At 33.6% G+C, this 24,686-nt stretch overlaps 2 protein-coding genes and 1 long non-coding RNA gene across 5 annotated transcripts; 2 read left to right on the plus strand and 1 right to left on the minus strand.

Annotated features, from left to right (window-relative positions):
- Positions 1-205: 205 nt before the first annotated feature.
- LOC119631533 lies at positions 206-3,078 on the plus strand. The gene is made up of 3 exons (XM_038023832.1): positions 206-602; positions 658-1,504; positions 1,564-3,078. The coding sequence occupies exons 1-3, from the start codon at positions 590-592 to the stop codon at positions 2,081-2,083; spliced, it is 1,380 nt and encodes a 459-aa protein (XP_037879760.1). The 5' UTR covers positions 206-589; the 3' UTR covers positions 2,084-3,078.
- A 1,257-nt stretch (positions 3,079-4,335) lies between these two features.
- LOC119631806 (NADH-cytochrome b5 reductase 3) lies at positions 4,336-19,744 on the minus strand. 3 transcript variants are annotated; one of them, XR_005246719.1, is made up of 5 exons: positions 19,179-19,744; positions 7,488-8,144; positions 7,321-7,420; positions 4,979-5,359; positions 4,797-4,887 (listed from the first exon to the last, which is right to left on the minus strand). XR_005246719.1 is itself a non-coding variant. In XM_038024321.1 (4 exons), the coding sequence occupies exons 1-4, from the start codon at positions 19,203-19,205 to the stop codon at positions 4,715-4,717; spliced, it is 957 nt and encodes a 318-aa protein (XP_037880249.1). In that variant the 5' UTR covers positions 19,206-19,742; the 3' UTR covers positions 4,336-4,714. The 3 variants fall into 3 exon arrangements, 2 of the variants coding, with proteins under 2 accessions (XP_037880249.1, XP_037880250.1); XM_038024321.1 differs by lacking the exon at positions 4,979-5,359 and having other exon boundaries at positions 4,336-4,887; positions 19,179-19,742; XM_038024322.1 differs by lacking the exons at positions 4,979-5,359; positions 19,179-19,744 and adding an exon at positions 11,282-11,402 and having other exon boundaries at positions 4,336-4,887.
- Positions 19,745-20,397: 653 nt separating this feature from the next.
- Positions 20,398-24,331, plus strand: LOC119631998. Its single transcript, XR_005246733.1, has 3 exons — positions 20,398-20,667; positions 23,843-24,035; positions 24,098-24,331. It is a non-coding gene; the product is annotated as an uncharacterized LOC119631998 (long non-coding RNA).
- Positions 24,332-24,686: the final 355 nt, after the last annotated feature.

The following is a 24,686-nucleotide window of genomic DNA, read 5'->3' on the forward strand; positions in this document are numbered from 1 at the left end:
TTTGGAATTAACGAACTTAAAAAAGTATTTAGGGTTAGCAAACAAGGAGGATTTAACAAACTGAAGGTATCTGCAGTAGTATTGACGGTTGAGGGAATTAAATTTATGCCTTGCAACAGAGTAAGCGAAATAGTCGAAAGAAGAACCACTTTTCGAAAATTTTTTGAAAACCTTGTTTTTCCTATTCTTGTAGTATTTAATTGTTTTATTAAACCACGGGGGACCCTTGCTTCGAGGACGGGACTGCTTGATCGGAACGGATGCAGAGATGGAAACGGATGCAGATTATATGAGTTATAATGAAATGTTCATTTTATTTCGTTAAAAATTTTGCATCGTAAACAAACAAATGCCATATTTCCTTTTTATTTTCCCATTATTTTTCGAAATAAATTTCGAAAGCGAAAGCCATATGTAGCTCTCAACCAAATGGCTCTCACTGTACGCTTTTCAAATGATAGCTAGTTAACTAAAGATACATAATTAGTTTGCTGTACGATATAAGCTTTGTGCTTTCGCTGCCAGATCGTATTATAGCATATATTTTATCAGCAGGGCTCTACTAATAATTTGTTAATATTGCTCAATTATGGAATTGGAAGGTTTAGCTCGAGAAATTAATTTAAAACTTCTGTTCATACGTACTTTAACTTTCAGATGAAATGCTCGAGGAACATTTAGATGAAGAACACCAAGGCATGAATATCGATGAAGAGCTCAATAAACTAGAGCTTAAAATCAACAATTGCGAGCAAAGCATTTGCAAATCGGACAAACGTGGAAAGCAAGAATTGGCTTTAACTCTATTGAAAATGCATTTATATAATTTTCAATTTTTGGTTATAACTAAAAAACGCAAAGCCCAGCAGAGGTGGAGGCGCAGACAAACAATGTTGCGGAATTTTGTTATACAGATGTTGTGGGAAAAGGAAATGAATAGTTTGCAAACCTTACCCATGATAATAAGCCCGCAAATCTTATTCCGAAACAGTAATGCAACAAAACCACTAGAAAAGAAGCGCCGGGATTACTTTGAAGATATGCTATATTCATTTACAGACGAACAATGGCTAAATACCCTTCATCTATCTAAAAACACTTTCTCAATGCTGTGTGAAAGACTGAAACAAGTCACTGACAAGGCCGAAGTAAGTCGGTCTCTAGGAAAACGTATATTTATAGCTTTATACACCTTTTCAACTGGCACCAACTTCCATTACCTTGCTTCATTATTCAACGTATCACTAGTCGAAATCCGCGAAATATTAAAATGGTTTGTTAAAACTTTTCTGAAGCAGATGGGCTCGAGTTTATTAGTTATGCCTAGTGAAGATCAAGAGTATCTAGAAATACGGACGGCTTTTCAACAGGCTTCGTATATGCCGCCGGTAGCAGTAGGAGTCTTAAGCATATTTGAGCTGTCTGTTGATGGCAAAAGAATCGGAGCGAAAGTCCAAGGTAACGATCGCGTCATCGTCCAGGTTATTATTGATGATCGCCTGCTGTAAGTTCAAATTTGGCTCTAGTGCATCACGAACATTTATATGCCATTTTATTATTTAGATTTCGCAAGGTTGAGATCGCTGGGAATAAACCCTCGCTGCTCTTACGTAACAATTCCGAAGTGAATTGTATAAGATGGCCTAAAATATTTGGTAGATCTGTCTCCTGTTTTGTGGCCGCACCCAAAGACTATCCTTTACGCACTTGGCTAATGAAATCGTATGATAACCCCAAAAAATCTTACGAATTCGACTTTAACGAAGCAATGGACAATTTGTATATATTTCCGGATGTTGCTTTACAGCGCCTGTTCGGTCGTTGGAAGATTTTGTCATGTTCGGAATTTATTGAATCCCAACTTAAGGGTAATATTGCGAAAGTATGTTGCGCGCTACACAATTTGCTCGAAGAAATTGAAGAATTCTACGACGATAATTGGTTGGGGAATATGGACATTTCAAAATATTCATACACCTTCAGATCGCAATTAACACAATATTACGATGATTGCAAAGAAGCATTAGAAATGCGGGACTTTTTGGCGCGCTGCATAGGATGGAGTCAAAAATTGGACGAGTGAAAAAGCTATACGTTTTACATTATTTTTAATTACTTTTGATTAGGTCAGAAAGTAAACTGAAGCAAATCAAAAATTTTGGACAAACACTTTATTATTCGTCGATATGAAATTTATATAGTGAATTTTTTGGAACAGCCGGAAAGCATCGAAAACGATGAATTCTGCTCGGGTCTCATTGCCAAAAAAGTGTATATTTTCGCGTATTTTATTTACAAAAAAAACCATTCAATTGTTAACATTATCTATGATAGTTTGGTAATCCATTCCAATATTCAAATTGAGCTGATTTCTGCCAAGTGTCAGCCCACTTAGCAATCACATCTTCTACTTATAAGAAATAATACGTCGGCGAAATTTTACGCACAACGACGCGGAACCACACAGTGATTAGAAAACAGTTTTCAATCGTATGTGAATTAAACATGTGCAATGGACCGAATTGCGAAACGCATTTGAACCATTCTTGAAGAAATTGATAAGGTGCGGTAAAAAAAATGGCAATAACAGGGGATTCGTCATTACAGATTCCTTTAAGCCAGCCAGACAGTTAATTCTACTCTTTAATGTTAAAAACTAAGGCAATTGCAGCACGAAACAGCGGCGAAGAGTCAGTCCAGAATGGAGCAATCGCAAAAAGCGTAGTCATTCTTCATGATAATGCTAGACCGAGCACATCTTTAATGATTCAGTAATAACGGAGAAAATTGCATTAGGAGCTTTTGACGCACTCAAAATGACTTGGAACTTTCCTCGTTGGACTACCATCTGTTTCGCCCCTGCAAACATCTTTCCGGCAACTTCAACTACATTGATGAGATAATCGTTCTGTTAAAATATTTGCCCAAGAGATTTTCAATGAAAATGATGCATGTTTGGTTTAATAAAGTACAATTTTAATAAAATGTGTACGAGTCTTGCGAAAAAAAAAGCGAAATAGGAATTATTTTCCATAGTCTATCTATTACACATGTACAGGATTTGTTTGTTATTCTTAAATGAATTGATTGCAAGGATTTAATTACCAAGGAAATGTTCATGTATTTCTCCATTAGTAAGTTAGTATACTTTCTAAACGGATTATAACAGATCGTTCAATCCGATTGCAAGATAACTATGAGCGAATCCGTATGATTTTGAAATAATATCAACCATTAAGAGATATGTTTCAAAATTTCATGATATGCCGATCGATATTTTACAATTTACGTTTGCTTTAGCCACGCTACACAAGGGATTTGGAATTTGGCATGCTCTTAAAAAAAACAAAAGTAGCATGCTACCTATGAGGCATATGAATTCGCCAAAAGCTGTGACACCTATTTGCTATTCTACGAATTAATTGAGCGATGTGTTATATATTAAGAAATGATGGAATGACCGAGGGTGCTCGTATACGATATGAATATCAAAATTCAACTCAGTATATTTTGCATTTTGTAAGTTTTACGATTTGAAGTCCTTTTTAAGCTATCGTGGACTAGTGGATCGATAAATGAACAATTCAATCAATTTTTGTATCATAATTTTCCGATCATTACAATACGAAGTAGACAAACGAAGGGGCGTTTGTCGATAGACCTGATGTACTTCGAATTTTTATTTTAATTTCTATTATTGAGGCTACGGACAAGCTTCCGCAATTTATCGACTTTTAGCTGTTAAGAAGAGAATAGAGATCTAAGGAGGCAACGTTTTAAGAAAGATGCCAAAAACCAAATCCAGCCATTGCTAGCAACCTAAGATGAGAATGACAATTTTTATAACGAATTGGTGCTTTCCTCGTCCTTCCGTTCATGTATATAAAAAAGTGCACTTACGAAAGAAATGTTTCTTATATATTACAAGTCGGAGATTTGAAATATTTAAACTTGTTAAGGAGAAAAGGTCCACCTTGTTATATATTAATTTTTTTTTCAGAATCGTAGAGTCTCCTAAAAGGATATTCGTGTATCGATTTTTGACCCAAAATGAAAAGGTGGGGATCAGCTTAATCAAATTTCGGCATTTCGACAACAACTATGTTTACGTCTTTTTTAAAAATTTTTTCAATATTATATGTTGAATATTTTAAATTCAATTTTAAATCATTTTTTAAAAATTTATTTCTTAAAATTAAAGTGAGGTTATATCTTAAAAATAATTGCACTGTATATGAAATGTATAGGAATAGTTGACGTGAAAGGATTTTGGTATTATAGTGGGGGATTTGAAAATCATATATCCAAGTACCCTAATTCGAAACAAAAAGTCCGCACTGTTGTAATGATTTTATTAACGCATTTATATTGTGTACAATGGATTCCAATTTGTGTTAACGCAGTTATAATTATGTCAAGTTTTTTCAAACAAGTTTCAAAATAATTTTTTTATTTTTCAATCTCTAAAAATTATCAAAATATAAAAGATATAATAAAAAAAAAAAAAAAAAACGACACATGCGCTCTTTCCTAACAATCATTTTTCACATTATAAATAAGTTTTTAAAATTTACAGAAAAAAATGTAAAAAACCCATATATAAAAATAATAAATAAAATAGAAAAAAAAAAAAAAAAACTGTGATATATTCACAAGGGACGTGTAACTTATCTTCAACGCGCGATCTGATTGCATGGCATGGGCATGGGCTTGTCTAATAAGCAAATCTTGTATCAGGATGATAACCTAGTGTATCTAGAGCAGGATTGCAAGCAAAGTTAATCATTGGCGGTGGGCCACACATCAACACGACGGTAGATTCACTGGCCGAGAACAGATGCGTTTTAATCATTTTCTCATCGATAAAGCCAACATCGTAGGACCAGCCTGAAATGAATCAATAAATTTAATAAATATTTTTAAAGCTCTTGTAAAGCTTTAGTAGCTTAACTACTAGCTTAGCGGAGTTGACATGTACCTTATTTTCTTCAATTCTTAAGGCAGCATTTGTTTTAATTGAAAAAAAAAAAAAGGTAGTAATGATAACAAGAATGAACAAATTTTCTCTGCGGTACATTCAACGATATCTAAAGTGCTAATTATAATTACGCGAAGCGCATCGATACATTGATATATATACATATATATATATACATATATACATATATATATCTGTAGGCATCAATTTAGTAACTAAAGCGCATATCAGCATGGTGTCCCAATCTTTCTAAGCCGGGTATGCACGTATAATTCACCATAGATGGCGGACCGCACAGCAAACAGAGTGTATTTAAACTAGATGGAAATAAATGTTCTTTCATCATTTCATCGTTTACATAGCCAGTATTATAAGTCCAGCCTTTGCGTTTGTTATTTGGTGGCATCCGCATTTGTTGAGCAATGTTTTCAAAACAAAAGAAAATTTATAATCATATAAAATTCGAAAAACACTTTTATGAAATACTCTATGTAAGATCAGAAGTCGATTAAACGAAGCTGACTTCTTTCACTCTACACTTACACTATACAAACTTGTCAACCTCTAATTTAAAAAAAAAAAACGTGCAATGTGGACGGAAGCTGATGCGAGACTGAAAGAGCAGAGTTTTGCAAGAAAGACTTTGTCGTTTTTATAACATTTCGTCAATTACTTATGAAATTGCATTTTATCTGGCGCGTAACCATATTCAAATATCGCCGGCAAGCCACAATACAATTCCAATTTCCTCGCGCAGACAATCTTAAGCTTTTTTGGTTTATCAAACCATTAGCTCTGTTACAAGCATAACGTCATTCTTAAAGAAAACAACCCAAGTTCTTAGATAAATCCCGGATAAACTGTAGTATTATTTACCATTTCCGTAACCATTTATCATTAATTAAAACCATTATTATCAACATCCATAACAACTATCGCTATATATAAGAGACGCTGCAATATAACAATGAACAAGAAGAGAACACAACCATCAGACCCAAGCTGAAGTCTTTGATTCTTTCATTTTTAATATCTTTTCTTTCAACATTAATAGATAGTTCGCGACTTTTGCTAATGCCTAATTTATGTGTTCAAATCTACAATATAGATTTAAAACTGACAATTTCCCAATCCCGTCCTATTCACTATAAAACATTCCATTTGTCTTTAAATTCTAAACTACGTTTAGCTTTATGCAGCTCGAGCATCTGGGATATGACTTTTCTAAGTGAGACATTCTATCCTTTATCGATTACCGCAACTTTCACAACTCGACATATTCCAAATTCCAAAAATTAAAAATATATTGTTCCCTCTTGTCTTAGTTTGATTTTCTATTTTTTATCCGCCTATATTTTAGTGAAAGCTGCGGGAAATTTATATACATATACTCGATTTTTTTTTTAAATACGTAGAAATATAAAAAAATCGAAAAAATTCTTTTTTTTATTTTTTTTTTATAAATATATTTGATGCAATTGAGCAAGATTATCCAACTGGCCTCCAACGTTCTTCTTACGAAAAGCAAAGCAATGAGCCCAACTTTCGAAAAGAATCAGATTTGTTGCTGTCCACATGAAAAGGTGTTAAATCACAGCTCCTTCGTGGAGTCGATTCGATTTCGACATTTTTTGATATTAATTATTAATTGAATGCAAGTCTTATTGAATCGAGAGTCGAACGCCACTTTGAAAATTTGTAAATAAACATAACTGAATGTATAAAAGTAAATTGTGTTCGGATTCAAATATCGTTCAAATGTCAACCACGCCTCTGAATACACTGACGCATATAACGGCTTCAATATCTAATCACTCACGTGACGCGAATTTCTGCGACCAGGAATTCAGCACGTAGATGGAGCTACGCTCGATTTCCTGAGGGAAAAGTCTGGTCATCAGATCAACACAAGCTGTGGAATTGGCCGCCCTAGTCGGATGATTTAACAGCTATGAAATTTTTTGGCCTCTGCCTTTGCTGACAAGCCACAAAATGGGTAAATTTGGACGCGAACATTCGTCAGGGTATCCCAAATATAACGCGACTAATACTAAACGTATAACAAACAAGGACAAAATGATGTTGATATTTAAAATGTAGCCGCACCGACCAAAAAAATCCTATCATCCGTAATGAAAAAGCCGTTATTTTGATTATTGACTATTGGCATGTTTTTTTGGGACCGTTGACAAAGATTGAATAATTATGTTTTTGAGTGTGGAAAAAGAAGAGGAGAAAATATGAATCCCATCGGTTGTAAACGGCGGCGTTGTTTCAAGTTAGAGCGGTAAAGTTTCACGAAACAAACTCATCATTTATTAAGCATATTAATAAAAACTCACCTTCAGCGGCTTTATCGACAGTATACCAGACTTTAAACTGCTTTGAGTGTCTCTGTGCCAAATCATCCAATTCATTACGCAAGAGGATATCTTTTTCACTCTGCAATCCAAATAATATATGTAATCTCTATAATTGCGACGTAATCGTAGTAATGACACTTTATTACCTGATTGGCGAATAGTAAGGCCAATTCAGTACCATCCTTTTCGCCTCGCTTCAATATATCACGGATCAATTGCAGCATGGGAGTGATACCTGTACCGCCAGCAATCATATTCACTCGTTTAGCTGTTACTGTCTTGGGTGGATCTTTACGTAGCTTCTTAATCGAGAAATTACCATTGCCCATATATTGCAGACGTCCCGAGGGCCCACGGAATGAAATTTTATCCCCGATTTTCATTTGTTCTAAATATTGCGACATTTTTCCGCCAGCCGGAAATTTAGGATGCGTATCTTTAAAGTAAACTTTTATTACAAGATCCACATAGCCGACATCGTCATCTGATGAGATTGGAGTGTACGGACGTATCACAAGTTCATTGTCGATAGTAGCTATGAGATGAATATGCTGACCAACTGGCAGACCTAGTATGTGCTGATGTGAAGGCAACCCAAAACGGAAACGGCGGGTATCGTGGCTGATGATCTCTTTTTCAATCAAAGGCAATTGATATTTATCATTAGCGTCGACTAAAGTACGTAAACGTACGGTTCGATTAGGTTCTGGACGGGCTTTCTTTGTCGACTTCTTGTTGATCAGATAGTGGATTATAGCTGCACCAACCACCACAGCGATAATACTTACAGCAATAGGAACAATCTAAAAAAAAAAAGAGAAAAAAATTTATATACATATATGTATATATATATTTATTTTGAAAGATATTTCGCCCTTTGCGCTTTACGCGCCAGACGAACTTAGATATACGTTCGCAATATACAAACACTTTATTCGTGTAGTTTTTTTTTTAACAATTTCTTTTAAAGGTGTATAAAACTATTTGGTATAGTTATTGGAATTTTGCAAGGCTAACACTATTCATTTCGATCTATGTGGATCAGTCAAAAATCACGGCGAAAATTCGCTCAATCTTGCAAAGGCAGAAAGATTTGAAATGAAATTGTCGTCCAATCAAAAAAACTCCTGTTCACATAATTGCTTTTCGACACTAGCGAATTGGTCGTTAATTGCCGACATTAAGTAAGAACAGGATAGTCTTCTTCGAAAGTGACACAACAAGACCAACTGTTCTCAAGCCTTTGTTGTAGAACGATGCCGAGACACCCAAAACAAGCTGCAGCATGCTCAATGATCCGTCCATGTGATCTAAATCTTTCGCTGTGGAGCATTCCTTTGAAACTTGCAAGCAAATTATAATCGCAGGAAGCAGGTACTGGAGAATATGGCAGATGGCGCCATAATTTGCGCTTAAGTTCATGCGATTCTGCTTTAAGTAACAAGTTAACGTTTTGGGTCCACTGCGCCATTGGAAAACAGCTCTCTCGAACTGCAATTTTCTTTCGAAATAGCGAACAGACTCTTTTCCGAAATCTTCTTCTCAACGGCACTTTTCAATTGTCGAGAGAATTTTTTAAAATTTTTTTGTTATGTTTCCCCTTAGGACCATCTCTCTTGAACCTCTACTGCATTCAGGATCATCACCATTATGGTTACTTCCTATAGAGAAGAGTTGCCATAACAATTTTCCAGGAAATGCTTAGCTTGAACGGCATTAAAAAATCAATATTTAATCAATACACGAAATCCACTATTAAAACAACAGCGCCGTTTGAGAGTTAACGTTTTCTAAAAATAATATGGATTTTTTATTACGAACGACATCTATTTGTCAGTCTTGGAAATTATTGGCCGATGTATTAATACAAATTTGGTTTATGTAAGTCATCGAATTCTCTTATCACTCTTTTTCAAACTATAAAAGATACGTAACATGTACCGAGAAAATCGCGTGGCAAGCTACTTTTGCAAACAATATTTATTTCTATATCTATTTGAGTGTTTCAGATAACACTCATGACAATAATTTAATTTTAAGAATTAACAAAAATGGATTATGTTCAGCTTTGATTAAACTTTTTGATAGCAACAGCTGACTTATTTTTGTTGTCGTTAAATAAATTTTATTTAGAAAACGTGCAAGATCATTATGGTCGGGCAAGGCCGATTGTTAGATACCCTACACCACTTCGCCTAATGTAGCTATTCACACACGTTGATAAGAATGCACCAAATATCGTATACATGGTCTTCATACAATACAAGCATACTTTTCATGAAAGCCCGCATATTGGAGAATGCCCAATAAATCGCATGACGTTATGCAAATTTAGCAAACTTAATTTACTTCCAAAAGATCTAATTTTTTTCAGTCTCCGTTATAAAAAATTAGAAATTAGACTCTTTCTTTACACAAGGCTTATTTTTCATCATAACCTTTATATTAACTGGGACCTGAAAAGTGATCTTTGTGATCCACTTTCGCTAGGGTTAATTTTTCTACTAAATTGCTAATATGAACTAATTTCCATCATAACATACTACAAATTAGATATTTTTCTTAACGGCTTACTATCCATGAGAAATCGTATGTGAAGTTAGGTCAAAGAAATAGAATAATGTGGTCTGAAATTTGATCCACCTAATTTTTATATCAAATTACTACCAAATTTGCATTATAATGCATTATTAATTACACCTGCGTGGCGTATAAGTGATTACATTTTCTAGGAATCCTTATACTCACTCGTATCCAAATAATAGACTTACGTGATCCAAATTCGATATTAAATGTTGAAAATTAGTCATTCAGCTTCCGTAGGAACGGTTATATGAGAGGAGGTGAATGTCGAAATGCTACTACACAGCGAGTTTTGTCAAAAAATTTTGAAAAGTGGTCGAGAAAATGTGCCGACCCGAACGAATTCCAATAGTATTCGCGCGTGAAAGCATGTCACTGTTCATCAAAAATCTCTGATTGAAAAGAAATTTATATGGATTCGATTCAGACAAACGATCGTTATAATAAAGCATGGGTCTATATCGAGCCCGTCTGGGTATTATATACGCCCGCACACTACTGCGAGATATGATGAGTGTCTTCGATCTTAATTTCGAGATGTTACTAAGAGAATAATTTTACAATCGAAAGATCTTTCACTCGGTAGTAAGAAAAATGCGTACTTTATCGACAGCTGTAAACTCTCTACCCGCTATAACGGATCTATAATCCAACGGTACCAAATTTATTCGATCGAGTTTGCTCTATACCGGGAACAATGAACGGACGGAAATGTTTCATCAAAAATTCGAAATGTAACGCGGATGCACTAGCAAGCAGCGTATCCTTATTCCAAGGTAATGACTAGCATATGCGCGATAAAGTATCCACAAGATTTCGCAAGAGAATAAACACATTAAGATGCAAATAATATTAAAGTTCATTTACATAGCGCTTAGCTCTGCCCGATTTCTTCTTTTACATTAATTAAATATTTTCGCTTATGTTGCTATTACCATCACTTTAAATCTGTTTATCTCTTATCTTTTCATGGAAACCACAAAAATTTTAATATCAGACCATGATATTAATTTATACAAAACAAAACAAAACACTGACCTACAAACTATTATTTCAATGTTCGCAGTCCAGAAATAGTTATAAATTAATTGATTGATGATTTGGTCTGCAAGTCAGTTAGCTCATCTCACACGCATTTAGCTTCATTTGCATTGCTTTTACTTACAAAAATATCCAAAAGATCGAATGATTCAGCTGACACCAAGGAAAGTCAAATTTCAATATCATAGAATACATATAATTTGAATAAAAACGAAGATATATGTGTATGTATAATATGTATGTTGACAAATCTTAACTTAAAGCCTTAACTTTCATAACTTGCATATTTAAAACACTGCGACACATAGTGACTTACATCAACGTTTTCCATTTTTGATTTTTAAAGTAAAGTCAAATATGATATCTTGACTGCTTGACGAATAATAGCAAGAAAATCCTAATTCAATGTAATTATTATATTAAACACGTATAAAAGCCGTCATAAACTGTACGACGTTTTTAATATTTCACTACTTATCAGCGGTGTCTGTTTAACTCTCCCTTTTCTCTATAGAATGAGAAGAGAGTTAAAATGCGTTTTTATATTATATTATAGTGAGTAACAATTTTCAAAACTGAATACAAACGCGGTTATATAATATAGGGAATACTCTCGCTTCTGAAATCAACTTAATCTGAAATCGGAGACAACAAAACACATGGATGCTCAAACATTTTGCTCAAAATCGAGATTAGGAGAATTTTAGGGACTTTTTATGTATCCTTTATCAATAATAGTAGTCATCTACAACAAGCCAGAATGTTTTGTTTAAAAGTATTTTGTGCATTCCTCACATGAAGATACATTATCTGCTTAATAAGGGGCTAAAAGTAAAATAATGAAATGGACAAAGTAATTAGTTTTTTCTTAATAATACCAGCGATATAGGTGTCAAATGAAAAAGCTTGGGCAGTGGAATGCGAAAAGCATAGATGTGGGTATGTGAGATTCAGTGACACACCGAGATGGTCTTCAGCATATATCATACAAGCAGTTATCCTAAACCGCATGACTAGAATTAAGAACTATATATATATAGAATTTTATTTAGTTGCTCAATTGTTTAATCCCGGAATATAAATAATATAATGGTTGTATAATATAAGTAAGGGTCGTGGAGGATAATTCATGCGTGATATGGAAAATTGGATAGAATATGTCAAGTATATATATGTAAGCAAATAAAATTAATAAATATATAAATAAAACAAATCAGACGGATAAAGATATATATATCCGCCTGAGTGGCCGAGTAGACAAGAGTCTCGACTAGCAACTCAATGGTCGTGGGTTCAAATCTCAAGTGCAGTTTTAATAAAAGCCGAAAGCCCTAGATGCTAGTGCTTTACGACTTAGTCTTAATAATAACAATGATAATAATAAAGATATATATAATAAATTTTAATATAGTTTTTTTTTAATAATAATAATAATAACAACTGCCTTTATCTATTTCTTCATATGAAAATTGAAATGACTGCTAATTAACAGCGTTACTGCTATTATTGATAATGGATACATAAAATGTCCCTAAGATTCTCCTAAGCTCGATTTTGAGCGACACGTTTGAACTATCTATGTGTTTCGTTGTCTCTGCTAAAATATTATAATAATGTATTGATGTGTGCATCATTTTGTACGTTTGACCCACACTTATCCACTCAGTTTTTTTTTTTCATCTCATTTACCATATACATTATTTGTGTTCGCTTATCATTTTTATACTGTTCGCAACTTATGGTATAGGGTATATTAAGCTTACTTGTTACATCAGAGAGGACTTGATGTAGACCCACCTTTTACTACATTGATCAATTCACAAAGTGACTCTAAGTTTTTCCGTCCGTTTGTCCGTCTTTTAACTGCTCATGAATTCTGGTATTCAACTTATAGGTTGAAATTTTCGTAATTTTTTATAGAAATTTGGTTATTCGAAATGGTTCGGATCGGGTCGTTTTTTCCAACCAATCCCCATATAACGCCTTATTTCGATAAGTCATTATAAGAAAAAAATTTTAATTTTTAGAATTTCGCAAAAAAATTCCAGACCATCCTTGCCACATAACCGTTTCTACGAATATTAAATCGTTACAAAGGACTACTATTCAATATTTTTTGAAGAAAATTCCAGCCAAAACCAAGCTTGGACCAAGCAGCAGGTCCATTTTTTCATATTGAAGAAAGCCCTTCCATGGCGACAAAGCCTAATTTGTGGCTTGCTATGAAACGAATGGAAAATAATAACATTTTTAATAAATAAATTAAATTTGCTGAGTCTAGACCACATTGACGTTTGAATATCCCTTTATATAAAAGTATCATGTATCATTCTTGATGCATTATTAATTAGGCAAAGTGGTGTAGGATATCTAATGGTCGGTCTTGCTCTGGAAATTTGGTTCGCCTGTCTGTCAATCGTGGATGGCAAAAAGTCAAACAAAAGTCTGGAGATGATCGCCACTAATTGATGGCTGATTACACTATATACAAAGAGCTGGAATTTCGAATTCGTCGTAAGTAAGATATGGAGCAACTGCTTACAAATTTCGTTTAAAATTTCAGTGCAACAATAATAGCGATCACTCTAGAAAATAGTTCAGGTAGCTAAAAAGTACCCACATGCGATCCCAGGAACATTCAATTACGAATATTTGTTAATGTCGCTTAAACAATCGATGAAAAAAAGTTTTCTTTTACTTTCAATACATAAATAATTTTAAAAAACTTTTGTATATAATAAATCTCTGATTTTCTTAATAAGAAAACATAAATTTAATATATACTGTACTCAAATTGGTACTTACTTTTTTTTTTTGTTTATATATATATTTTTTTAGTTAGGCTGTTTTGTCTCTTTGCAATTGAATTCCATTTTTTCTGCACTTTTTTCTTTATAGCGCAACCGGCGCACTAATTATATATGACGTTGGCTGCATTACGTTTTCGTGTTTCTAATTTTTGTAAATATGTATGCACACGAGGTGCGAGAAACACTCTCTCATACCTGTTAGATTGCGCGTAAGCTAAGTAGCTGACGCTTTGTGTTAGTATTGGTTTTTCAGAGTTAGCATTAATTTATTATAGTTGTAGTTGTAGAGGATAATAGCCGAACATTGAAAAATAAATTCCAAACAAGAATGTTAACTTACAAACAAATGAACCGAACAATTTATTTTAAGTTTTTGAAAGGTAAGTAAATTTTTTGCTTTTCACTCCAGTTCCCCCTAATCAGTTAGGTACCATCAGTCTTTCCGTACATCATCATATACTGTCGCTGGCATTGATAAAAGGCAAACGATCAACAAATAAAAAGTTATCACTCTACATGGATACATTGGTCTTATCGCCAACAGCCCTAATCCATTCTACTAAACAAGCCCAAAAAAAAAACCTAAGTAAAATGTTTTGCTAAATATTGTTGTTAAATAGTCAAGGAATGTTAAGGAACATATATACAGCAAGCGAAATACTTCCTTTAATCATTTTGTTATCTGGCAGAATAGGAACGTCGAGATTGGCGACAAAGGAACTTTATAAGAAGACGTAGAATGGCTCTGTAGAACGCTCTGAATCCTCTCCATTATTTTGCACATTTACGGAGAACGAAAACAAAAATATGTATATAGCGTTCCATGAACACTTTTGCGAAGTTTTGCGGGACAAAGGCGGCGTAAAATAACGTAAAGCGCGACGTAGCTGTCAAATATTAAGTTTACTAACATTTATTAATGCAATTATTTTTCAGTAATCATTTCTAAGGTCGATGGCGGGTTTTAATTGAAAAGTGAAAGAGCAGATACGATTCAAGACAGATGGGAAAATTCGCAAACGTTTGTATAGTTCTTCGCAACATTTGCGTTCACTACAAAGTGCAAAATACGGAAATTCGGGAATTAATTCCTACAGCTCCCGTAATTTATTTTGAGGATGGTATTGAACATTTTGAGCCTAGAAGCCTCCTAATTCAGACGAAGATAAGACAGAAAACAAGAAGCAACATACCTTCTCGACTTTCAGATCAAATTGTATTAAAATAGAAGACATTGGAAAGATGTTTTATGAAAACTCTAAGATGCTTTATGTGCTCTAAGATGTTTTATGAAAATTAAAAAGTTGCCTTTTTACTTATATAATGCAAACCTAGAATTGATTTGATCCGCCTGGGTGGCCGAGTAGGCAAGATTCTCGACTAGCAACTCAGGGGTTGTGGGTTCGAATCTCAAGTGCGGTAGAGTTTTTAATAAAAGGCCGATAGCCTTAGATGCTAGTGCTTTTAAGAGTTTAGTCTTAGAATTTATTTCTCTGGCGAAATTAATTAATAATAATAATAATAGAATTGATTTGCAATTCATGTTAAAACATTATGCATTCTTTGTACGTATATCGATATGTTAATATACAGCATAAATTAAAAGATATAAAATTGAAAGTTTTCCTAGGAAGTGAATTTATGAAATTATTTTTCTTCATTTTCTTTTGTGAAAAATTTTATATAATTTTCTTTTGCACTTTAACATGATGCTTGTTCGTGAATAAATAAACGGCAAATTTGCCCCTTAATTTGCCATTATTTATTCGAAATACATTTCGAATGGCGAAAACCATACATATTTCACAATAAAATGACTTTCAAAGCACGCCGTCCAGCTGATAGCTATTTAACTAAGAGCTATGTAATCAATACATTGTTTTTTTATTTATTGTTGGCATCATCATCATTTTTATTAGTCAAGTTAGCAGAAAACTTGATATCAAGAGCTAAAGGAAATTAAAAATGTAGAATTGATTCCGCTCCATATTTTCGTTTCAATTCATTCTATGTAAAATTGCATTTCTCCTGCCAGCTCTAATTGTAATAGTATGCGACAAGAACACCAACAACGTAAGTGATTATTAGCAACAAAATGGTTCGATTCAATCAAAGCGCGTAAATTTCGCTCAGTTCTTAAATAACAAAATGATATTGATTGAGCATCATGTATGTGGGTGGAAATTATGATGTGCATAAAACAATAAGCTGACATCTATTATGAATTAAGCAGAGACATAACTAAAATGCTTTTGTCTTGCAAAGCAAGTCGTATGCAATAAATAGAATGTTTCGCTTTTCAATTGTTGACGCGATTAAGGAATGTATATGAAATCATTATGAGATTTTTAAAAATAAAAATGATGACAATATAATGTAGCAGCTAGAGCTATGAATATTTCTACAAACGTAGCATTTGTGTCGATCATCCGCGTTAGCGTTTAATATAATAACACACGTAATAATGCCTTTGCATCAGCATCAACTAATAATATGCGTCGGTTTCATGAAATGCGTAGACTTTTCTTGAGCATTTTCACCATTTTTTGAATCACGTTTGTCCACACGTTTGTCTATTGTATTTGCGTTTTCATCAAAACTAAAAATTTTATATACGCTTTACCGGAGAAGATCTATTCATTATATGCATCAGAGAGTAACAAATATAGTCCATTGTCGATTTATCTGGTTTTCGAATTTGACGCAGAGATGCCTTTTAAAAATAGTTGTATCCAGATAATGGATGACCACACACAGCAATAGGGATACAACCAAAACTTGGATGGAAAGTTAATAGGTTAATAGCCACCCACCACATATTCACCTGACATAGCTCCATTGAATTGCTATTTATTCCTTAGGATTTCCTGCTTAGGATTTACTTCTTTCAAAGCTGTTTCCTTGACAGTTGGTGCCTATTCTGGGTCCAAGAATGTGAACATCTACTCTACGCGGATCGTGAGCGGAAGTAATGGAAATTTTTAGTGGAAACATTTCACGGAAAATGCGATAAAACTTTTCCGTCCGTATATATATATATATATATATATATATATATACCAAATCGAGTACGCCTCTTAAAAAGACAAAGATTACCGTATGTTCTTGAAGTAATTTGATCTGTTTACAACAAAACTATTCATTATGACGTATGGACCGCCTTTCAGATTCAAGATTCAAGAAGACTTACGTAATCACGTAAATGCTTCGGCAATATATTTTCTAGATGAAACCAATGAGATAAGGAGATTGAGAAGACATAAACTGGATCTTTCATTTAGAAATCAACACATTTTTGCTCCTTAAATTATTTTAATAAGCTTTCAAACTTTATTTCATTTCCTTCCATTCATTTAAACATCACATCTGTATTGTTACTTTGCTCTCTACCTTGATCTCTCCTTACCATAGCATTTACTTACTATCTTCTTGGATATATTGCAACTTAAATGTATGATAAGAAAATGTTTGCTTCAGATTTGCTTAATGTTGAATATCTTGCGAACATTAATTTTGCCAAAATGCTGGCGAAATACAGAAGTTAGCTTCAGACGCCCGTAGATTCTTGATCGGTTTTAAATTCTGAAACGATCCGGGCATTTCCTTCTATCCATCTGTGAAATGTCTACAGCAAGCACTCTCCACTCGTTCTGCTTATCCCCGCAAAGCTCGCGGACACATGTCAGCAATGGAAAAGAAACAAACTGTTTTGAAAAGCAAAAAATTTACTTGCTTCCCCGTTACCCATAAACCACGACTGATAACAACGACAGAAATGTCTTTGCATATTCAATCACCCTACATTACCTATATAAAAATAGGAACATCGGCCACCCAATCTTATAATTATAGGATACATCGAGATTTAATTTTTTGTTTTTTTTTCATTTTTATCATAAAGATAAAGTTGGTTGGTATATAAAAGATTCAACGGTTGATAAATTTAATTTTTTCAGTTGCATTTTATACATATCACTGAAAGATGAGGAGTATATTAATTTTGTTAAAACGTTTGCAACGCCCAGAAGTAAACTTCAGAGATCCTCTAATGTGTATGTATTCTTGACTAGCATCAAATTCTGAATCGATTTAACCATATCCGTCCGTCCGTCCAACTATCTGCCCATCTGGGTAATGTCTGTTGGCAGAAACATTAGAGATGCGACCTGTAAGAGCTCTAAAGATTAAGTAAAAGTCGAAATTAATCTCTTTCTTGTTATGCTTTGATGCTCCAATGCTCTTCTTACACACATTGAGTATCTCACTTGAAAAAAAAAAAAAACGAGAACAACATCGAGATAATGTTGTACAGAATCGAATCCCTTTGGTCTGTTATTTAACAGAATTGATTCCCTTTTGTCGATTAAGTTGGGCATTTGGTCTGTTATTAAACAGAATCGATTCCCTTTTGTCGGTAAAGTTGGGCGCATGGTCTGTTATTTAACAGAATCGATTCCCTTTTGTCGATTAAGTTGGGCCTTTATCATTAGCTGCTTGGCGTTAACATTTTTGTTAAGTTGGGCATTTAACCATTTATTTATGATGCCTACCACGATACTCAAGGATGGAAAACCGCGCTTATATGCTTAATGTCTCTTTCTCGGTTATAACATTAATTTAATGTGCAAAGCAGTTGTAGGAATTGAATAACTAGAGTTTTTTGCCGGCAGGTTGGTATTGAAAATGGAACAAATCGTTTGAAGGACAAACCCACAGTACCAACCCAAGCAGAGAACTCCTCTGTTTTTCAAATGAGAAAAATTGACCACATCTACCTAATATTGTAGTGAATTAACATTTAATTTTTTCTTCAATGCCTTTATAAAGCGAAGAAACAAGCTTCAAAAATCCCGTAAAGTACATAAATTCTTGGTCAGATTTCCAATTTAGAATTCACCTAAGCATGTCCATCTGCCCAACCGTGTAGAATCTATGGCAACGATTCTACCGCTAGCGAAAAAGAAGACAACGCCTACAACTTTATAAAGGAATTTAGAAGCGAACTAAGCTTTTCAAAGCACACGGCTACGAAGCCAACAGGCCTACGCGACACAAACTTTTATTTCGAAGGTAGAAAAAATCAACCGCGTCCATTCTATATTAAAGTGCATAAAAATTTGGTTTTAAATTTTTTTGCCTTTTTCACAATAACGGCAATGGGTATAAAAGATTCGTTCACGACCGAGTATAGTTTTCTTACTTGTTATAGTATATATGTCTTTTTAGACTAATTTTGCATTAGAATGTTTTGTATATGGTAACTATGCCTTTTTAAAAAAACTTTCAACTTATTGCAATTTTGTAACAACCAAAATCTCTTTGAGGATTATTTTTAAACGTTATGTGTGAGCGATTGATATAAAAAACTCTACAAAAGAAAATGAAATCATTTTTAATACTTACATGATTCTCATATGATGGGCGAGCCATTATGATAGGTTATGGCAGCAATAAAATTATGACAAGTTTAATAATAAAAATATAAGCTTCTGCTTTTTTAAAATTGGACACTAAACACCGGCCAATTTATGTTTTACTCCACAAGCGATGATTCCACATATATAAATATAAGTTTTGTTATTGTTTTTTTTATGTATTTGAAGGGGTGATTCCGTTCTCCAGAATTATGTAATTACTTTTCATGTAGTCACCGATGACGCTTTTGCTTTTTAATGGAATAGTTTTCAAAAGTCGTTAAAATTTTATTCAAGATAACAAATTCATTCATAAAACATTGAATAATAACGTTTCTTCTTTTGCTCGTTTTTAGTTCAATGCACTTAATTAGAAATTTAAAAATTTTACGCTCTGCTGACGGTTTACTGCTATTTTCTCATGAAATATGGGTGGAACAGCAATTTTTACAAATCTTCACTTCTAACAAATGATGCCAAAATAAGGAACACATGTAGGTATATATTTTCAAGGTTTTAACAACTATAACAAAAAACAACACAATCTAACTCAATTGGGTTAGTGAAAAGGAAAGACACAGAGTTGTCAGACTGCTGCCCATCAATTTCAAACGGGCTATGCAATATTGGAGAACTGTCGAAATTGACTAATTTTTCTCTTCGGTTGAACTAATTACTCTCCCAAGCGATTAAGAGATGCTTTCGTGATGTTTGTTATTTTATTATATATTAGCCCTACACACAACTCTGCTTTCAAATCAGTACCTATTATAAGAATGGATAATATGTTTCAAGTCCATTTCAAGCACAGTATTTCAGTAATAAAATGTAATCATCTACAGATATTCGAAAAGTTACAGAGAAATTAAATAAAGCACTGAGCATGTGTCTTATATTAACGTATTCTAACAACGAGAGAAAGATAATCTCTTTTCCTTGCATTATATGTAATTATCGTTTGCTATTATTTATTTTGAAAAAATAAATGGAAAATACAGGGCGAACTTTACGTCTATTTGTTTATAAACAACCAACATTGTGTAAGCAACGACAGTATCATACAGAAATAAATATTAAAACCATTATATAAAATTTGTGTGTTATATATTAAATAATAACCACTTTCAACAAACCAATACAATATACGTGCGAGAATAAAACATACAGCTCTGGAAGACAGTATGAGGACATTGCATCTCTTATAGAAATTATTAATAAGAATCATTCCGTCCACACTTTCCTCTTTTTTTGAATGTTTAGTTACGAAGAAATTGTAAATACTTAATCAATGTGATTGGGAATGACAATTTAAAACATATTTCTTGCAAAATTGTGCGTTTACAAGTTAATCTTTATATGCTAATAGGATGTTATCGCTTATATGCAAAGCACAGCGAACTAATTTTGTCTTTTTTGCAATTACTCTATGTGAGTATTAAAGCAGTTAAACACTTCAGACAGCGGGCACGTAAACATAGGTACGCATTAGATATGTAATTAGGAAGTGTATGTGTGTAACATATTCAGAAAAATGTATGCAAGCATAAGAATAATAAAGTAACACACACAAGAAGAAGGTACATATATGTGGAGAATTCAATTGTTTTTGTATGCGATGGAAAATCCAAGAAGCTTTCTCGCAAACAGACTGATTAGCTAAGCGTGAGCAAAACGCCTTTTTACAAAATAATTCAAAGGTTGGAGTTACTCTTCCATTCTAGCGACCTTAAAAAATTAATAAATATATGTAGACTATATTAATATTTTTGAAATACAAATGTAGTACTAACCTCTGCACAAACCAATGCATTTTTCCACAACGCATCTATTTTTACAATGCATATCGCTGGATTTCTTTGAAAAGTTGGGTCTTGAAAGAAAATGTAACAGAAAAGTGTATGGAATATGGAAGAAAATAAAATCTCGATGTCTAGCTATGTAAATGAAACCAAGTTTTTGTTTTCAAGGACACTGGGTCCTGATTATGTATCTTTTAGTTAACTACCTCTCGGTTGTCTCAGGCTACTCGGCCTACTCCATTTTGTTGTGAATAATATATTTGCCTTTCTTTCTTTATATTAGTCATTAATGATATTTAACATAAGATTTGCCAGTGGTGTCTATGGTATATGTCAGTAATTCTTCGCTATGATCTGTTGCTATATCGGAGAAATTTTCGTTCTCTTTTCGTTATAGCTTTCAATCGATCGTCAGCGTCGTCTGACGATAAAGATATGGGAAATTTTTACGCTATAGAGCTAATGTCGGGGGGTTTTAAGGCAAAAAAAAAGCTAAAAATTCCCTTTCATTTGCGACAAAATGTTATACCTTTTGCGACAATATCCTAGAAATCATTGCTATGGTCACCAGTCATAAGTTTGAAAAATTTACCAGCTTCAGCCATTACGTGATATTGGTATCTTGCCTAATAGATTTCGGAAGTAATTCCTAAAAAATATTGTCAAGTTTTCGAAATCCTGAGCCAGTGTTGCTATCGTTTGCTGCACATCTCTTAAATTGTTGTTTCTTAGGCCAATTGATATTTTCACCATTATGCGAATTAGGTGGTTGTTCAAAATGAGAACTTGATGGATCAATGTCCATAAATGCGGTGTGGTCATACAGACTATTACGTTGATTTTTAGCGTAATAAGGATTCTTTGTCCTTGATTATCTCAATCATTTGGTAGATTTGTCTGATTTCTGCTAATCGATTCCACCAGCCTTTTTCTGCCCTCACATCTATTGGCAAAAGTCGCTGTAGAAATGTAGTGTTCATGATGTGCTTTAACTGCTTGAGCTAAAACTAAAAGCTTGAGCTGAAGGTAAATGAAACGTACGAGATGAAAAAAGAATGTCACACAATGGTTTTCTTGTCTATATTTTTCATTAATGCTAAACTCTATCATATGGGATTGTCGATTTGTTTGTTAGCGACGAAACTTATCCAACAATCGTATCGTAGAACTAAACGACTTTTTGAGAACTATGTATTGAAATACTCAGCTTTTGTTTAATCACATAAATGGGTCGTTTGTCAGCATACATGAAACCTAACGTAGCTATTATTGCCGAGAAATTAAACGCTGCATTAAAGACGCCAGCTCGATGTCTTCCAAGCCCTTTATTTTCTTTCTAACTATTCCAGTTACCTGCTGGTGTTTGGAACTAGCATCACATTTGTCGAAATCTTTGTCCCTTTGTGGGCAACATCTTTGCTCCTTCATATATCTTCAGTTTTATCCTCTCTGCCGAAAGTGATGTTCGAGATTGGACAGTTCATTTTTTTTTTTTTTACCGAAGACACCCTTTCGTGACTGTAATGCTACTCGCATTGCAATTTCTACTAATTGCGAGATTTCTTTATATTCATCATTTTTGTTTTCTTAACTATCGTGGATGTTTAGTTTCGGCAAGTTTCAGTTTGCCATATTCACAAAAAGTAAAACTAGAATTAGAAAACTAGAACTAGTATTACACCCACAAGTCTTTCTTAAAAGAACAAAATAAAAAAAATAAGAACATATCTTGCTTCAAAAAAAATACAATAAATACTGTGTTATAGCTAGCGATAGCTCTGCTAGGGTTGAGTCCTTTCTGTTAGACATCAATTATAAAGTCTTAATGTTCGTGCTTTTATTTGTCAGTTTATTTACAAAAAATATTATTTGAAGTTCGTATTTTAGTTTTTTCCCTGCTTTTTTATTTGTCAAAACGTATCCGGTGAGAAAGCTGTCAGCCGAACATAATACAATTTTCGGATTCTCACCACAATTATATTGCTGGCGGCGGCCTTTTTTGGTGATTACATTTGTTAATGTGTCAATTTGCACACATATAGCAACAAATTCGAAACTCGAAAATAGAACATAGCTAACACCATACATGTACGCTTTGCCAACTGTCCTTCACTCCAGCGACAAAAGCTAGATAATCTGTTTTTTCCTCCATTATATATATAACGTTATATGACTATCGTTTCTTGTTTATTCCGAAAAAAATAAAGATAAAATACGGGGCAAATTTAAAGTTTATTTGTTTATAACCAAACAAAAACTACGTAAACAACAGCAATACCTTTATAAAAATAAGTAAACACAGAATTATATATATATCAATTAAAGTCTAATCGATCTCTATTAAATAAATAAAAAAAAATCTTTTTATTTTCAAAAATAAATCTCTGTTTTCCCTGCCAAACATACAAGAAAAATTTTCGTCAACGCAGGCTCCACTGCAAGCTATATGTTGCACTGCATATAAGTACACGCACTCACTTTTGTTTTGACAGTTCGTGCGCCAAACACAACGCATAACGGAATCATCGTGTTTGCGATTATATTTACTACGTTAAAATGGAAACGATCAACTACTCCACATCATCCATTATCAACTAACGCTTGACTGTAATTTTGGCATCCGCTATTCTGACATTTCGTTGTAGCCAGAAAGCGCGCGACCAGAAATGCTCGCGCTTTGCGTTAGGATTGGTTATTTAAATAAGTCACCTTATATGTTTGTTTGTTGGTTGGTTCTGCATCGTGCATGTGATAGAATTCAGCGTTGGTTGATGACCATCGGTATTTTGGGATTACGCAGACACAACAGTTGTTAAAGACACTTTCTTATTCTTCTTATTCTTCTTCTTCTTAGTTAGTTGCTGTAGAGTTGTTTTCACCAAATCCAATTCGGTTTGTAAGAAGGAAGACGGCACAACAAATTCTTAAATATTAGGCAGAATGCTTCGACACATCATTCTTTACCATAGTGGTGGAAGAGGATGGACTTATATTGGCATGGCATGGCAGCGATGGCCCATCATGCCCCTTATGTTGCTTGAAGCTATGTAAGTTTTTTTTGAATATATTTGCAATATACTCATGTATTTATTTATATTGTTGCATGTAGATTTCTGTGAAAGTTTCGAGTGCCGAAAGCAGGTCTCAAGCACGTGCCATAAATAAAACGATGCTTTAAGGACAACATGCATACCGCTGCTTATCCTCTTTTTTTTTTAAATAAATTAAATAATATACATTTTTTATTCTTTCTACTTCGTTAATTTCTACTTCATTTTGCCAGCTGAACCAACAAACAGAAGCCAACGATTAAACTTTTCAAATAAGAAATCATATATGTAAAAAAGCAATCAAAACTGAATTATTTTTCAAATTTGAATATAAAAGAAAATTTCTCTCTTTTTTCTGTTTTTTCATTTACATATGACGAATGATGGGAACGAAAATGACACACAAGTCTTACGTATTTTCAAGAAAAACTTTTATTTTACCTATTAGCTTGTCGGCGAGCAAAAATTAACTTTCAGATACGGGATTCTGCTGCTGTTTCGCTCCATAGCTAACAGTTCGTTTTCATATTTTATTTGGATTTTGGACCTGAGCTTTTACTGAAAAATTGAAACGAAACGTAACATTCTGTCGTATTGCAACAAAAATATTTATTAACTATTAGCTTGTCGGCGAGCGAAAGTTAACTT

This window comes from Glossina fuscipes, unplaced genomic scaffold, assembly GCF_014805625.2.
Source record: "Glossina fuscipes isolate IAEA_lab_2018 unplaced genomic scaffold, Yale_Gfus_2 1, whole genome shotgun sequence".
In the NCBI taxonomy this organism is placed as follows: domain Eukaryota; kingdom Metazoa; phylum Arthropoda; class Insecta; order Diptera; family Glossinidae; genus Glossina; species Glossina fuscipes.